This window comes from Thunnus maccoyii, chromosome 1, assembly GCF_910596095.1.
Source record: "Thunnus maccoyii chromosome 1, fThuMac1.1, whole genome shotgun sequence".
NCBI classification, from domain to species: domain Eukaryota; kingdom Metazoa; phylum Chordata; class Actinopteri; order Scombriformes; family Scombridae; genus Thunnus; species Thunnus maccoyii.
Window position 1 is genome coordinate 35,130,249 of NC_056533.1, and position 16,378 is coordinate 35,146,626.

Below are 16,378 nucleotides of genomic sequence, written 5' to 3' on the forward strand. Positions count from 1 at the left end.
TAGGAGGGGGACTTAAAATAAATGTAATTATGACTAAACACACAAAGAAATCAATATTGTCTCCTGTGACCTCTGTCAGTAAAACGAAGAGTAACCTGTTGCGCTTAGTTTGGTTTAAAAACTGAGAACAACCTACAGTATTTAATGCGATCACAGTGCCCTCTGCTGTGGAAAATGGCTTCTAGTCAGGAGCTGAACTCTTCCCGACTGTTAGAGAAATACACAAGTTTATCTGTTACACCTGAACAATTCAGTGCAACTGCAGTTTCACATGAAACATTTTGACTTGTTTAATAAGTTTCAGGTGTATAAGCTGTGCCAGTGCATGAAATACAGCTGTTATTATTATTATTAGTTAGATTTGTGCCTGACAAGTCAAAACCACTGCAGTGAGAAAAGGTTTATAGTTCTGCATTAAATCCTGTCTCTTTGCAGTTAAAGGAAAGACTCACACTTTTTCAGTCAGGTGTCCATATGAACAGTGAAAGAGGTTTTCCTCGCTGTAATCATTCCTCCTGTTCATACTGGCTGTTAAAAGATCCCCTTCAAATGTGCTTTCAGTGTAAATGATGGGGGCCAAAATCCACATTTTGTACAAAAATGCATTTAAAAGTTGATGTGAAGCTTATATGAGGCTTCAGCAGTCTGAGTTAGTCATATCAAGTAGATATCTGACACATTTACAGTCTTTTTAGCATCAAATTCCCTCTTTGTGTTTCCTCGGACACTGTTTCCCTGTTGAGCTGCGGTGGAAGAATAGTAACAAAAAGAGGAACTTTGGCACTAAAGACGTTGAAAGATATCTACTTGATTTGACTCATTTGGACAATGAAGCTTCATATTAGCTTCAGATAAACTTTTAAATACATTTGTGCACAGAGGGACTGTGGATTTTGTCCCTCATCACTTACATGGTAAGTGCATTATGAAGGGATCTTCTAATGGTGAGTATGAACAGGAGGAATGATTACAGCAAGAAAAACATGATTCACTGCTCATTTGGGCACTTGAATATTGTTTTAAGACACACTTATAAAATTGTGAACCCTTCCTTTAAGCTGCACAGGTTTACTTACTAAACTGTATGTACAGCAGGTGATAAACTGGTCAGTTATCTCATAGTGAATGTTTGTCTGTGGTTTTTCCACTTACATACAGTAACTTCGTTGCCTTTTTCCAGCCTGCATTCACACAGATAACATACACGCTGCTTTATTTTAAAAAACCCAGTATAGGCCAAGGTCATGATGCTCAGTATTTAAAAACACTCTGGTCGAAGCGAAGATATGAAAATCTGCAGACAGTTTTATTAAATTGACAAATTTTTATCTGTACAGCAAAATCAAATCTCACAATGATAAATCTGTTACATCTTCATATTACATAGCATAATCTAAAAAGAAAACAAATTGCACACCAATAAAGTTTGTACACGTAGAGACTTACATACAAAACTGGTTATGATAGCTGTTGGCTTCAGCTGACGCAGACAGAAACAAAAGGATCGTTTTTTAGAAAAGCTCAAAGCAGCGAGCTGTTGGTTTCTATCTGACGACTGATCCGCTCGGCTTTCAGGTAGAGGACGTTTCTTTTTTTTCTTTTTTCACAGTCAAAAGTCCTTCGAGAACATATCCACAAATTATTTGCAACTTGAGCTTCATTAACTTTTGTAAACGAGCAGAGAAAGTTCGACTCTTTCGAGCTTTTTCTGGGGTTTTCATCATTCACAGATATTAATGTACAAGCTGCAAAACATCTGTAAAAAGAAAAGTGCGGTTACTTCAGAAAAAATCTTTTGATGAATGTGAAATGCGTTACAAAAAGAAACAGTCATCACTTAGAAAAAGAACAAAATTGCAAAAAGAATTCTCTCCTGATTTAAGAGATTTTTATTGTGATAACAGCATAAATCCTTCAAAACTTCCATGTCTTTTAAATATAACTATCTGATGCGTTTATCTTAACTAGCATGACGTCTGTTGTAAGGGCACTACAGGCTCTACAGGGCAGTACAGGAAGTGTGGGGGCGGGGTTTGCAGAGAAGACCATCGCTGATTGGTCAAACAGACACCGCAGCTGTAAAGCTTCACTCATAAAACAAGAAAGTATTCCGGTATTGATGTGGGAAAAGGGGAGGACATTTATTTTTTTTTTGTTAAAGTTAAAAGTAAAGTTAAATTCATCGGTTGGGGCTGAAGTTAGCAGACCGCCGCAGCCCGCTCGTCGAGGCTACATTAGCCACTACTAGCATAACACATTCAAAACTTCAACTGAAACGTCAGCAATCGAGTTGCACTGTGGGTAATGTAGGCGCTAGTTTTAGACAACAAAGAGGTATACGTGGGATTAAAAAAAGACAACATCTCTGGATCTGCCCCATTGATTTTGATACTCAAACTATCCATTGTGAGTCTGACGATGTTAAATGTGATGCTAAATTGATGGAGTACTCTTCTAAAGCTGCTTTAATTTACTTTTTTTTGACAGAAGAACATGCTGTTTGGTGCTCGGCAGGTGGTGTACAGTGGGTTTATAAGAGCTGGAGCTAGGAGCTAATTAGCTTAGCTTCATGTAAAGACCGGAAGCAAGAGAAAACAGCTAGCACGGCTCTGTCCAAATTAAATGACGCATCTGCCAGCACGTCTAAAGCTCACAAATTAATATCTTGTATCTCATTTATTTCAGAAAGTGGTGTTTTTTGGTGATTTGGTTTTACATAGTGAAACTATTTCTCATCCGCCCAGCACTACTGCGCACAACCTGCCTGGCAACGTCACCATAGCAACAAGACTCCAGGAAGTCAAAGCATCCGGCTGTTGTTTACTAAGAAATAGTTACAGCTTATTGTTCCAATTTAAAGTTCACTTTTTGTCTTTTTCTCCTCCTCATGGCTTAAAAATTAGGACATCTTGTGAAAATTAAGACATTTTTTTTTGTTTTTTGGACACTTGTACTGACGCCACTGGACATGTAATTTTTCATCCAATAAACAGATCTTTGCCAAAAAAAAAGAAAAGAGAAGAAGAAATAGTTGAAATTTACACTGTGTTTCAGTAGGTTAGCAGCTCAGTGCAGGTTTAATAGTGTCAATAAATAAATTATTTATTTTAAGAAGAGCAGGAGCTTCTTATGCAGAGAAAACCAGCTATTTTTACACAAGTCTCATGTTTAAAGGCTAAATCCACATAATCCATCAATCAGCAGCTACTCTGATAATCGATGAATCGTGTGCTAAACATTCTTAGATGCTTTTCCTTATGTTACATTACAGTAAATTGAGATGTAGACTGTTGGTTGGACAAAATAAGACATGAAAACATCAGTGTTTTCTGACAGACCAAACGATTAATCGAGAGAATTATCGGCAGATTAATTGATAATGAAAATAATCATTAGTTGCAGCCCCTCAACGTCCTCCCTCATAAAACAAAGGTAACTGCTCGTGTCTGTGCACTGTTTACGTGACAGGTTGAGTTTGATCGTTAAAGGCAACAGAGACAGTGACTCCTGCGTGTTTCCACCATAACTTGTGTATTCTTTACAATCCAAAACTTGAGATGCAACTAACATTTTGGTTTCCACTTCTGTAATCTGACCTTTTCACATCTGCTGACTTTCACCTCCTCAGCAGGTGTGTTTAGCTGCACAGCAACATGCACAAAACACAAATAAGAATCAGTCATTAATCAACAATAAATAAGGCAATAAAATTAAAAAAAAAAAAAAAGTGCAAAGATTTAATTATTAGAATTTAAATGAAGTTATAAAAAAATGAAAAGTGCACACAAAGTTTCTGATAATGGAGATCAGCTTGACCTTTGTGAAGGAGGCCTGAACTGGTCCGAAGATGTTTAGAGTTGTACTTGGTGAGCTGGACGTGATCCTGTGCAGGAGTGAAGAGGACGGGACTTCATGAAAGATGAGAAAAAATGTTTTCAAAGCAACAAGTACATCTCAGAATTCAACCTTAAAAGTGTGCCTCAACATTCCAAGTTGCTTTTTGTGCGATTCAGGCAGCCGCAGTCACTTAAAAACTGAAACGATTTCTTTGTTGCTCTACATGCGCCAGTCTCCATTAAATATGACAAAAAAAAAAAGCATCGGGACCTAACGCAGGGAAAGAAATCCTAACCTCAGCGAGAGAAGCGGCAGCCCTCAAAGTCACATCATGAACAGCGCTTATTTTAGAAACTGAAAAGATGCCGGACAATCTCACATCCAACTCCAAACAACATCCTCGGAGAAAAGCGGGTTCGCTTGGAGAGAAAAAAAAAATACGATCATGGAGGAGAAAACGCTCCGATCGGAGAGACGATCGATAGTCTCTCGTGGTTTAGAGATGCCCAAATGGAAATTAAAAGGTTTTTGTGAGAGTTGGGGACTGTTTTGGATTTGATGCAAACAGAGGAGGAGGTCCAGATGTGAGCACTTGGCGTTGGCACTGTGCAGGTCGGCTGGTTACAGACCAGGCATCTGAGAGAGGAGGAGGAGGAGGAGGAAGGGTACAGGGAGGTGCGAGGAGTCAGTCTTTTTCGAAGGCGTTGAAGCGCTCGTCCTCTACCGGTCCTTCAGCTCTCTCGTCACGCGCTTGGTGATCCGACCGCACAGCAGCCCCACCAGGAAGAGGATGCACACGCTCAGTGCGATCATGAGCAGGATGTAGTTCTTCGAGGGCGACATCATCACCTGCACGGCCAGATCTGAGAAGCCCTCTGCTGGCGCCACCTACAGGACGGAGGGACAAATTAAAGACAGGAAATAAAACGTCTTTTTTAAGACGAGATGCCTCCTCCTGGTGTTTACCTTGGCGGCGTAGCTCCACATGTCGATGCGGTCTTGAAGTCTTTTCTTACACTCCGGCTGCAGACGAACTCTTTTGTCCTGTAAGGCTTCCATCAGACACGACATCTCTGGATGGAGAGAAACAAAGACAAAGTAAAACATACAAATACACAGTGGAGAATCTCACTGGAAACCATTCAAAAACAACAAAAAAAAGACGTGATCCGATGGGTCAATCGTTGGGATTAATAGTCACAGGTGATGCAAGCAAGATGACACATCTTCATGACAATATATAACTAAAATGTGAAATAAAACGAGTGAAAGCACCCACGTCTTCCTCTGCCGGGAGTGATGGCAGCACAGTGGTGTTTGAGGTCCAGAGCACAGGCTGTGTGGAGGACCGGATCCACAAAGATGTCCGCCTTACTCTCCTTCAGCATGTTCAGGACTTCCTGCACACAAGAAGAACAAACAAAAAAAAAAAGCTGAGCTCCCACACCAACACCAGAACCTTTTGGACTGAATCATCTGAAGTGATGGAGTCCAATCTGCAAGACATGCTGGACATTTTTGGTGGTGAATCCTCTTTCTTAACCTTAATAATATTTTTTATATTTGACGACTATGTTACAGACCAGCATTCACCAAAGTAACAAGAGTAAGGAAAAGAGGAAACAGTAAAACCACTTATAAAACACAGAGGCAGTGTGTCAGAACCATTTTTGATGTTAGATGAAAAATAAAGTTGCATCTGTAAAGTCTTTGAGTTCATGTTAGACTGCTTTTGGATATTTTTATTTGTTAAAAGTTAAAATTCAGCAACCACAGATGCATCAGTATCTATGTGGTGTTGTGACTTTGTCTGTTTCATCTCTGAGTCAGTGAGCTGAGCCTCATTGTGGTGTTTAAAATAAATTTAAAAATCAGGCCATCACAGAGGAAAAAATAAATACAAAGACGTTTAAAACCTTTGGAACAAATGTCCATCAATGCTTACAAAATCATGTGGTTGTTTCCTGAATCAAACTGTTGGCTTGTCGATCATGTAACATGTTTTTCCTACAGTTCACAGACACCTGAACACACCAACATGGGAGGATGTTTTTATAAATAGTCCCTGTTGGTGCAGTAAATACATTACCACAATATAATAATGCAACTTTAATAAGATTTAAATAATGAAATGTGATGAATTCACTAAATCAAACAGTCTATTTATCTGTTTTAAAAGTGTAGTAAGATGACCTGAAACCTGCAGTCTGTATATGAACATATGTGCACTTTGACTTTTTGATACAACACTTATAAACATCTTATCTACTCATCAGTGTGCTGTTTGAATATTTTCAATAAATATCAAGAAAATAAAATCATATTTAAAGATGCTTTTGGTAAAGTAATCGTGAACTAGTGCAGCAGACAGCGTGATGTAACTGTACCTTTTTACAGGCGTCCTGTTTGATCTTCAGCAGGTTGACTTTCAGACACTCCTCCACCTGACCTGTCTGCTCCTGAGCTGCTGCCTCCTCCGCACACAGCTTAGAGATCTGGAGGAGAAAACAGGAGGACAGACGGCGTGAAGGGAGGCGAGGAGACGTCAAGGATGTGGAAACAGATAAATAACGACCGTGTGTGTGTGTGTTTGCGTGCGTGCGTGTGTGTGTGTGTGTGTGTGTGTGTACCTCGTCTGAGCAGTGCATCTGCAGCTGTGGGTCCAGTCTGTAGTCCAGCGCCGACTCCTGCAGAATCACTCTGATCTGGTCTTCACAGTCTGGAGACAACCTCTGAACCAAACCCCAGCCAGGAAACACACAATTTAACACGACAACAGTAACCACAACAACAACACAATGTTTCATGATTCTTTTATGCTTTTTATATACATATTTAAAAAAGTATCATGAAACATAAATTTAGTAGTGCCTCGCTTTTACCTGTAATTTTAAAACCAATACAAGTAAATTAAAATTTTAATTGAAAATGAGTCCAACATTTATTATACCTTTACCTGCAATAGTTACATCTGAGTGCACTGTAGATCTTTAACCAGTCATCTCATCAACTGGACCTTTATCCCATATTGTTTTGGTCAAAATTCACTTATTGCTGGTTTGATGCCTTTCTTAAAATCCTCATCTTTTATTTGCAGCTTTGGATAACACTTTTACAGGTCCCTTAATATAATAGATATTTAACAGTAGATTTTACAGCGAGGGTGGTGCAATTTGATACAAATTATAAGAAAAAACAGAAAAAATGTTAAGTTGGTTTAGTTGGTAAGTGCTGATTCATTATATTTGGATTCATACGTAGCTGTTAATTAGCAGATGATGCTTAATAAATGAGACTCTTGACATTTCTTTAACTGACAGAAAACACTCAGTTTTCAGAATGAAGTTTTCTGTGTCAAACGATATATTAATATATTAGTTTTTTTCAATAATTTCCTGAAAGTAGCTGCTGTATAACTGTAATTTGGTAGTAAACAAAATGTGTTCATTATAGAGTTTTTAAGAAACAACTTGATATGCTAATATGTGATTCGACAAAAAAAAAAAACTACACACTGAAGTATGTTCTGTCATTTAAATAATTGTTTAAGGATCTTAGCAAATTAATGTAAATTTGCCAACTAAACCAACTTAACACTTTTCATTTTTTTTGTATCGAATTGCAGCAAATAATTAACCTTTAAATACCTGAAAATTCTCAGAACTCAAACAGGTTTGAATCAAATTAAAATGAATCAGTTTTAAAGCGTCCTGCCGTCTCCTGCGGAGGTTTTGGGAGACAGACTGTGATGTAATCGAGGTCTAACCTGGTCTGCGTATTTGAGTTTGAGGCAGGCGATGACTTGACCCTCCAGCTCGCTGTCCTCGCTCGCCTTGTTCAGGATGGACTGGCAGAATTTGGGGATGTCGGCTCGACAAGCTTTTCTCAACACCGGGTTCAACCTGTAGTCTGGAGGAGGAAGAGGAAGAGGGAGGATGATGAAGGTGTCAGTAAGGTGAGCGGTGGATTCTGGTTTGGTTGAGTCAGATCAGGTTCATGATATCTTGCTTCGTATTTGTGTATTCCAGACTTTTTATGAACGTGTGTACCTGTGTTCTGGGTGATCTGCCTCTTGGTGATCATCTGTTTACATTTGGGATCCATCAGCTCGCTGTTCTTGTTCTGTTTCAGACACTGAAGAACGTTTCTGGCGTCGGCTTCAGTGCAGAACCGCTGCAGGAGAGAGTTTCAGTCAGTGACATCCTTCCACTTCCTGTCTTACATCACAGATCTTTTCTCTCTCTCTCCTCTTCCTCCTCCTCACCTTGATCATCTGCTTGCAGACTCTCATCAGCTGGTAGTCGAGCTCGGGGTCGGTCATCTCCACCTCCTGCAGCCGGAAGATCCGCTGGTGGCAGCGCTGACTGAGCTGCTTCTTCTGCTCCTTCAGACACTCGATCATCTGAGGAGGAGACGGGGGACGCAGATCAGAGAGACGAGGGGAGAGGCGGAGAAAAGAGAGGAGAGACGAAGAGGGGACAGAAGGAAAAAGATCAGACGGAGGGAGGGACAAGAGGAAAGATAAGAGAAGTGGTTCTGATGTTTCTAACATTTTTGTATGTTCTCATATGTTTGCAGTCTGATGTTTCTTACCTGAGCGTTACCAAAGGCCACGTTGGGACACAGGCGACTGATGTCAGACTTACAGGGATCGTACAGCTCCGGTTCCAACCGGATATCCTCCGACTGAGAAGAGAAGAGAAGGAGTTTAACCTAGCACTGTAGCTACAAGCTTTCATGGTGTTACATAAGCTAAAAGGTTTACTAGCAAACAAATACTGAAACTGTTAAAGAGTACAGTATTTCTCCAGGAGTACGGCACATTTAATCTGTTAACAAATTTGAGTGCGTTCCAGAAAACAACTGTGGGGTCAACCACAAAACACTGGTCTAAAGTTTGCTTTGAGTAAGTTCTGGTGCATGGAGTCTGCTCCTACATGGACGCCAACTGGTCCATAAGCTGGTCGTTAAAAACAACGTGATTGGACTGCAAGACAATTGCATGAAGTCTTTCATTTGTTGATCTGTTTCTAAGTCATCAGGAAATATATAATTTGCTGGATTTTTCATGCGCTGGTTCTTAATGACAGTCAGTAAACTGTAGAGCTAATATTACAGCCATGCTAGCAGCTGTGTGAGGCTGTTTGCACTTTAGCACAGCGGAGCTTCGAGCTAAATGCTAATGTCAGCAGGCCAACATGCCTGCTAACATGTTAGCATGCTGAAATTTGCTAATTAGCCCTAAACAAAAAATAGAGCTGAGGAGGGAGGGAGTGTTGTTAGTTTTGCAGGTTTTATCATAAACCAAAGTATTGGACAAATTGAAACTGGCACCAGATCAATAAAGTTATTACAATTCAATCAGATTTGGTGCCTATCCATCCAATAGTTGTTGACATATTTCACCCAAAAACCACAAATGTGAATCATGGTGGCGCTAGAGGATCACTAGGATTCATCCTGTTGGACCATGAATGTCTGAACAAAATGTTGTGCCAGTCCAGCCAATAGTTGTTGATCAATGCTGCTAATGTGGCTAATTAAGACTTCATGAGGACTGAGCACAACACCAAACTGTCAACTAGTGAACATCTGCATTGTTAGCAACAAGAAATGCATCTTGTTTGAAGATGATGCTGGAGCTTGATCATCATGTGCCCTGTTTTTATTAGTATGTTTGTGCTATCAGGACCAGAACGGTTGCATTAACATCATCATGCGACATAAGTATCGTGTTGTCATGGATACCTGTTGCACAACTAATCTGGACTCAAGTATTGACAGACTGTTAAATGTCTTTAATTTCAGATGTGTGACAGTGAGTCAGTGAGGCTGTGTGTGTGTGTATTGGTGTGTGTGTGTGTGTGTGTGTGTGTGTGTGTGTGTGTGTGTGTGTGTGTGTGTGTGTGTGTGTGTGTGTGTGCGGTACCATTTCCAGCTCCTCCACCCGCAGCTGTTTACGACATTTCAGAGAAACCCGCTGCTCTCTGGCCTCCTGCAGCGTGTCGTTCCTCACCGTGGTGCTGAGACAGATGACGACGTCTACCCTGAAGGGTCGCAGACATGAAAAGTGTTAATTACGTCAATTTAAAATCAGATTTACCGGATGCATAAAATACTTTTGACTGTTGCTCACAAAGTGTTTTGCAGAGAAACAAAGAGGAAAAATAGAGCTTAGAAAGTTTAAAGGAATAGTTCAACATTTTTGGGAAATACGCGTATTCACTTTCTTCTCATCTAGAAAGCAAATAAGTGTATTTACCAAAACGTCAAACCTTTTCTGCACGCTTCAAGTTTTCTGGATGTTTTCATGACTCACTTCTTCTTGATGTTTGGACACAAGCGCAGAACGTCCTCCTTGCAGGCCATCTTGAACTTATAGGAGAACCGGAAATCCTTCATCTGAATCTGTAAGTTGAACACAGGAAGAGACGGAGATTTAAACGACGTCCCTCATTATACAGAAACACCTGCAGCAGAGCAAAACGGTGTCGTCTGTCACCTCTGAAACTCCTCTTCACTAGTTTTCATTTTTTCTTTCTTTTGTCATTTGCTGAAACTTAATTCCCCAAAGGAGACAATTAAAGTTTCACACTCTTACAAGGTGAAAGACCAGCTGTTTAAATTACTTTTGATTGAATTAATTGAAATTAATTGTAACTGTGATCTAATGTAAAACATTTACAGAAAGATCAAGTAAAGATATGTGACTGACACAATGTGAACGAGGAAGCGCTCATAGAAACAAACCTCCGTCAAGGTTGCATAATCAAGATTTAATCAAATTTAATCAAAAACTAATTATTTATGCCTCGGCCTGATTAGTTTCACAAGTTTTTAAGATATCCTGCAACTTAAGGAACAAACAGGACTAAAAACTTGCTTGTAGAGGAAAGAAAAGAGTTAAGAGCAGATTAATTTGGATTTATCTCCCAAATTAGTAAATAAAAATGTAAACTGCTGTTTGTGAGTGATTTGTGATTTAAATTTTTAATTTATCAAAGTAGTTATGGTGAGATTGGGGAGAAAAACAGAGCGAGAAAGAGACAAATGTTGTAACTGACCAGCTGGAAGTGTGTAACGCCGACTGAACACTTGTCGTTCATCTCCTTCTGGTGTTTATTCTGAACCAAACACTCCATCAGATCACCGGTGTCAATCTGGTTATCAGCGAAATCCTACAACAAACAAACAAACACACACATATTATTATTTACATATCCAGAAGGGCAAAGTTAATAACTGGACTTGCTTTAGATTCTTGAAGAACTAAAGAACTGGAGTCAAGTAAAATAAAATATAATGGAAATAAAAAAAAACATGCCTTGCCTTACTACAACCTCACAATACGAATGTTTTGGAGAAGAAGAAAACAATTATTTGTCCTGTGAGTGGCACCAGAAAAAAGGTCAAGGGGTCACTAAAATCTAAAAAGGTTGAACCTTTGGGAATAGACAGTGATCAGCAAATTTTAATCACAATGCAGCTGCCGGATTATGAGATATCTTGTTAAGTAGTAGGAAGTGTCTGAATGGAAAAGGGGTTCGTCCTCTGGGGAGAAAGTCTACTTTTTGAGCTCTTTTATATTTATTAATTAACAATATTTGTCAAGGAGTGGTTTTGTTATAATGGTGACCTTTCACCAAAAGGTCAGGAGATCACCAAAAACATAAGGAATCAAAATTTCAATAGTTGTCCAGGTACCAGGTGGATAGAATGTCATTCCCATAACTAACAGAGAAAAGGATTTCGTCCAGAAATGTAAAAAGTGTTGTTTTTTTAAAATTACCATTGAGTAATGGCGCCTTTATACTGTGCAGCAACAACAATGGTGTGAGTTTATTGCAGGTCACATTGTGTGAGAACCTGATAATGAAATTCTGTGTCAGACTGTCAGATATCAGTTTGAGGAAACGTCACACCAGCTAGTGTATTCTGTGTCATTTCCTGTTGTATTCTGATTGGTTGGTTTGTAGAGGTGGGACGTCGTAGCAGCAGTCACGATGTGAGAATTTGGTCTTAAATTTCTGAAATGTCTTCAGTTCCCAAAGCTCCAAATCGGTTGTCATTGGACGTATCTCATGGTGAGACCGTTATGGATTGACGACCAAAGATTTCACCACGTTTCTCTCACGATTGTCAACTTTCATCTCAGACGACCCAAAATAGTACAGTGTAAAGGGGCTTTACCATGTCAAGTCAAAAACGTTGTGTGTACACATGTAAAAAGGTTTAAGTTCTCACGTGGCAGTGGCCCTGGATGACGGGTTCACAGGCTCTGATGAGCAGAGCGTCGATCTGGATGTCCTGAACAGTGAAACAGAAACAGACAAAGTTCAAAATATGCAGTTGACATGAAGAAACGCTCATATCATACATCAACACCTCTCAGCTACTCAGGTGACTATTTATTGTGGTTAATACTGGTGAACTCTGACCTCTGACTCCAGCTCTGTCAGGTTGCCCACGACGTCTCTGCAGGTAGACACCAGATCTTCCAAGTGATCCTGCAGACACTCCAGCTCCTGCACACACAAACACAGATGTGGGAAAATGTCAGCAGCAAGTAAACAAGATTCCTCTAAAGTTTTCAAGGTTTGATGTAAAAAGAACCATGATGATGAACCAAACAGCCAACAGAGGGCGCTTAAAGATCAATCAGTGGGTTAAAGCAGTTGCAGCAGCAGTGAAAACATTTGTCCGTCCCACCTGTCCAGCATCTGTCTTCTCGCTGCACCACTTGCCGAGGTCCGTCATGCATCGCTTCTGCAGCTCAGGGTCCAGCTTCACATCCAGCGCCCTCTGATGGAGAATCCTCTGCACCTCCATCTTACAGTCCCGAGATAACTGCAAACACACACACACACACACACACACACACACACACACACACACACACACACACACACACACACACACACACACACACAGGTTTGTACTGGAAACAGATACTGGGTTTCTGAGACTAATATGATGTTGATATCTTGGATTATTTTGGGTTTTTTTAATATAAAGACACAAACAAACATTTTTGATACGAATCCCTTATATTTGTTTAAGAATAGTGACCAATATGTGTACTGAGTGGGACATTTTTTCAAAAAGTTCTGTTTCTTAACCACCTCAAACCTGTCTTTAACATTTCTCTGTACCATGTTTTGTTACTTATCAGCCAACATATGTACCAATATTGATATATACATGATAAGTTAATAGCGGTCGATAATATCGACTCTTGTTTGTGCTTCTGTTCTTGTCCCCTAATGTTGCGTTCATGCCATATTAGCATCATTCTCAGTGTCCAGCTAGTAAATAGCATGAAATCATGTTCATGTCAACATTAAAGGGGACATATTCTACACATTTCAAGGTCTATTTTTTTATTCTGGGGCTCTACTGGAATATCTTTGCATGAATTACAATTAAAAAAACCTCCTTATTTATCTTATACTAGTCTTTTGAAGCACATCAGTTCAGTATCTGTGTGAAACAGGCTGTTTTAGCTCCTGTCTCTTTAAGACCAGGTTCTGATTCGCCAGAGTAGTAAAGTTTTAGTCTTGTGTAAAATTTAAATTGAAAATAATGTTTATCATGTTTGCAGCTATAACATGCAAAGCTATTTTTTCTGGTCTATTAAAATTTAAACCACCAAAATTTAAATGTGTGATTTTAGTTGCTGTTGTTGGTAAGCTCCTCTATATTTAAGCAGACAGAGACAGACAGACTGGCACTGCTCGGCCTCGCTGTGGAGGAGGAAGTCACACACACACCACATGAAATCACCCCAGCCTTTCAGTCGAGCACAAATTAAAATCTCATCTCAAACTGGATTGTGTCATTTTCATCGTCATCATCAATTTACCCCTTCACCAAGATCAATTCCGATTGAGGTGAACCATCGACCACTTACCTCCTCGTAATGGTTTACCTGTTAAATTTAGAAATATGAAAGAGTTACACCTGCTGATTCGGCTGTCAGGAGAATACAGAGTTATAATACCGAACTGACAAAATAATCCTGAAGAAGAAAAATACGTCAAAATTGCGATTAAAGCAGCGACAGTGATCCAGCATCAGAAATCCTACCCGGCGTCCCTGCTCCTCGGTGCGGTAAGCGTGGCGGTAGAGGCAGGAGAAGACGGCGCCGGGCGGCATCAGCTCACTGGTCTCGTTCCAGCCGTGTGTGTGGCAGAGCCGGGCAGCGTCACCCTGACACTTCTTATACAGGATGGGATCCAGTCTGAGAGACACAGAGAGGAACTTCATCTGTATTTTACCACCGTTTCCTCCACTTTACTGTTTAGTTTGTAAAGAAAATATAGTATATAGTATGAAGATAAAGTCATAATTTTGGGGATTTATTTCAATATTCTGAGATTCAAATTTTGAATTCTGAAGAAAAAAAAGCTATTAAAGCCTGAGGAAAAGAAGGTAAATAAATACTTTAAAGGTTTTGGCCAGCAGGGGGAAGCAGAAACAAGTTATAACCACAACACTGACATATATCCATCTTTTTAAGTTGAAATGTTGAACTTGTTAGCAAATAGTTGCTTATTTCCAGCAGTTAAAGAGCAACATTATCATTCATGTGGAGTCGTGTTTCTGTTCACCTGGTGAATGTAAGTCCAATATTCACTCTCTTTTAACTCTTTTAACTTTTGCTCTCTACCAACTCCTGAGGGAAATATCTGGCTCTTTAGCTGCTAAAAGCTCCACTATGTTCACCAGCTAGTCTACAGCTAACTGTGTCTGTTTGCCGTTTGGTGTTGAGCAGGTAGTGTACAGTGAGTTTTTACAGCTTTTTCTAAAAAAGCTGTCTGCTGCAGCCCAAAATGATGCTATTTAAGCGCTGAGAGTGAAGCAAAACAGTAAAGTTGCAGCCTGACAGATAAACAATGAGCTGAAACTCACTATAAAGCTCCGTAAAGCCGAGAGGAGCTGCAGAGTCGCTGATAATTCTCTGTAGGTTCATCACTATGAACCACACACACAACACATTACACACTGACATTTGCATATTTTTACACATTATAAAAAAAAATATAGATTATAGACACTTTAAATTCTTCTTTTCATGTATAGATTAGTGTTATAACTCAATACTGTCTCTCTTTAAGAAAATAAACTCTAATGCCGGGAACTTTGAGGCAAACGTGGTATTAAACAACTGCGTTGGATCAATTTTCACAACAGAGTTTCAATATGAACGACTTGTAACGCAAAGAGCAAAATACTACTAACTCCATCTGTTCATGAAGACTGTGAGATGTGGTAAAAAGCTTCTGAAAAGCTAGCAAGTGGACCTTGAATTAATGTTATTTTTTCCAAAGTCAAGAATGAACTTATGTCATGCCAATAATGATTTTATAAAAATTATGATTACACTGTGTATGAGTGTTACTGTTTTACATAGATCATGATGAATTGTTCCTGTTTTACTGCAACTCTGCAACATCAGCAGACTTATCAGCTGAGGTTAAAGGGAGTTCAGCATTATATTTATAAAGAGGAAGATGAAGAAATTAAAATTCGTTGGAGAAAGGATGAGACATGTCATCTGGGGGTCAGTTGGGCAACATGACGTTATCTATAAATCTGTATTTGATAGATTAAGAAAAGAACTGTAACTCCCACTTAAGGTGTATAAAACCCCGTTATAGTCGCTCCTCTGGGAACCTTTTTCTTTGTAACCTAATCCTGTGTGTTGTATTGTGAAACGCTCCGTCTTGTACAAGAAAATAAATTCTGTTAAATGTTGATACTTTGGCTCCGGTCTCTATTGTTTAATGGTCATTAAAAAGAAATTTTTTTAACAAATGGCATAAGTTATTCTGTGTAAATTGTCACATTAAAATCAACTAACTGAAGTTATTTAAATCGTCTCATTAGTTGATGGATTCAAGCGTCAGAGAACAAACTCACTTCCAGTCTCTGGATATGAAATACTGAAGCTCCAAGAGTCGGTGTTCACAGTCCTCCACCATCTTCTCTGTGTACAGATGCTCCATCAGGCACGACAGGATCCTACACACACACGCACACGCACACACACACACACACACACACACACACACACACACACACACACACAGTCAGCTGATGAACTTGTGTACATTAGGAATATATAATAATCTATCAATGAGCTGTTAATGATGATCAAAACAATCACTGATCATAATTTAAAGCCATAATTCAGATATGGTGATGTAATGTGTGTTTTTTTTAACCAGCTCACATCGGGTCTCCGTTGCGGATGTGTTTGCAGGCGGTCTGGATGACGGACTCGCAGGCCTCGTTGAGAGCTCGGTCGATGCGGTAGTCGGCGCCGGGGTCGGCGGACTGAATCAGAGTCTGCAGCTGCAGCGGGAACAAAGTTCAGGAAAACACGTCAGCAGCAGGAAAAGTGATAAACAGTCTGTTACAGTTTTGTATAAATTACAGTTTAAATGATTAGTCAATTGACAGAAAAATAATCTGCAACTATTTTGATAAATGAATAATTGTTTTAGTCAATTTTCAAGTAAAAATGACAAACATTTGA

The 16,378-nt window shown here is 39.5% G+C and overlaps 1 protein-coding gene and 1 long non-coding RNA gene across 2 annotated transcripts in view; one reads left to right on the plus strand and one right to left on the minus strand.

Annotated features, from left to right (window-relative positions):
- Positions 1 to 3,512: 3,512 nt before the first annotated feature.
- LOC121895269 (Golgi apparatus protein 1-like) overlaps positions 3,513 to 16,378 on the minus strand; it is a 29,109-nt gene continuing 16,243 nt past the window's right edge. The window contains exons 9-26 of the mRNA XM_042408282.1: positions 16,073 to 16,194; positions 15,760 to 15,861; positions 13,924 to 14,077; positions 12,547 to 12,684; positions 12,276 to 12,362; positions 12,082 to 12,144; positions 10,902 to 11,015; positions 10,157 to 10,245; positions 9,767 to 9,884; positions 8,431 to 8,523; positions 8,102 to 8,239; positions 7,887 to 8,010; positions 7,604 to 7,746; positions 6,468 to 6,569; positions 6,225 to 6,332; positions 5,117 to 5,237; positions 4,804 to 4,910; positions 3,513 to 4,725 (exon numbers count right to left, since the gene is read on the minus strand). Coding sequence (XP_042264216.1) covers positions 4,558 to 4,725; positions 4,804 to 4,910; positions 5,117 to 5,237; positions 6,225 to 6,332; positions 6,468 to 6,569; positions 7,604 to 7,746; positions 7,887 to 8,010; positions 8,102 to 8,239; positions 8,431 to 8,523; positions 9,767 to 9,884; positions 10,157 to 10,245; positions 10,902 to 11,015; positions 12,082 to 12,144; positions 12,276 to 12,362; positions 12,547 to 12,684; positions 13,924 to 14,077; positions 15,760 to 15,861; positions 16,073 to 16,194 — 2,091 coding nt within the window. The 3' untranslated portion in view covers positions 3,513 to 4,557. The remainder of the gene's footprint in view (positions 4,726 to 4,803; positions 4,911 to 5,116; positions 5,238 to 6,224; positions 6,333 to 6,467; positions 6,570 to 7,603; positions 7,747 to 7,886; positions 8,011 to 8,101; positions 8,240 to 8,430; positions 8,524 to 9,766; positions 9,885 to 10,156; positions 10,246 to 10,901; positions 11,016 to 12,081; positions 12,145 to 12,275; positions 12,363 to 12,546; positions 12,685 to 13,923; positions 14,078 to 15,759; positions 15,862 to 16,072; positions 16,195 to 16,378) is intronic.
- LOC121895274 lies at positions 7,702 to 8,385 on the plus strand. Its single transcript, XR_006095726.1, has 3 exons — positions 7,702 to 7,792; positions 7,969 to 8,028; positions 8,121 to 8,385. It is a non-coding gene; the product is annotated as an uncharacterized LOC121895274 (long non-coding RNA).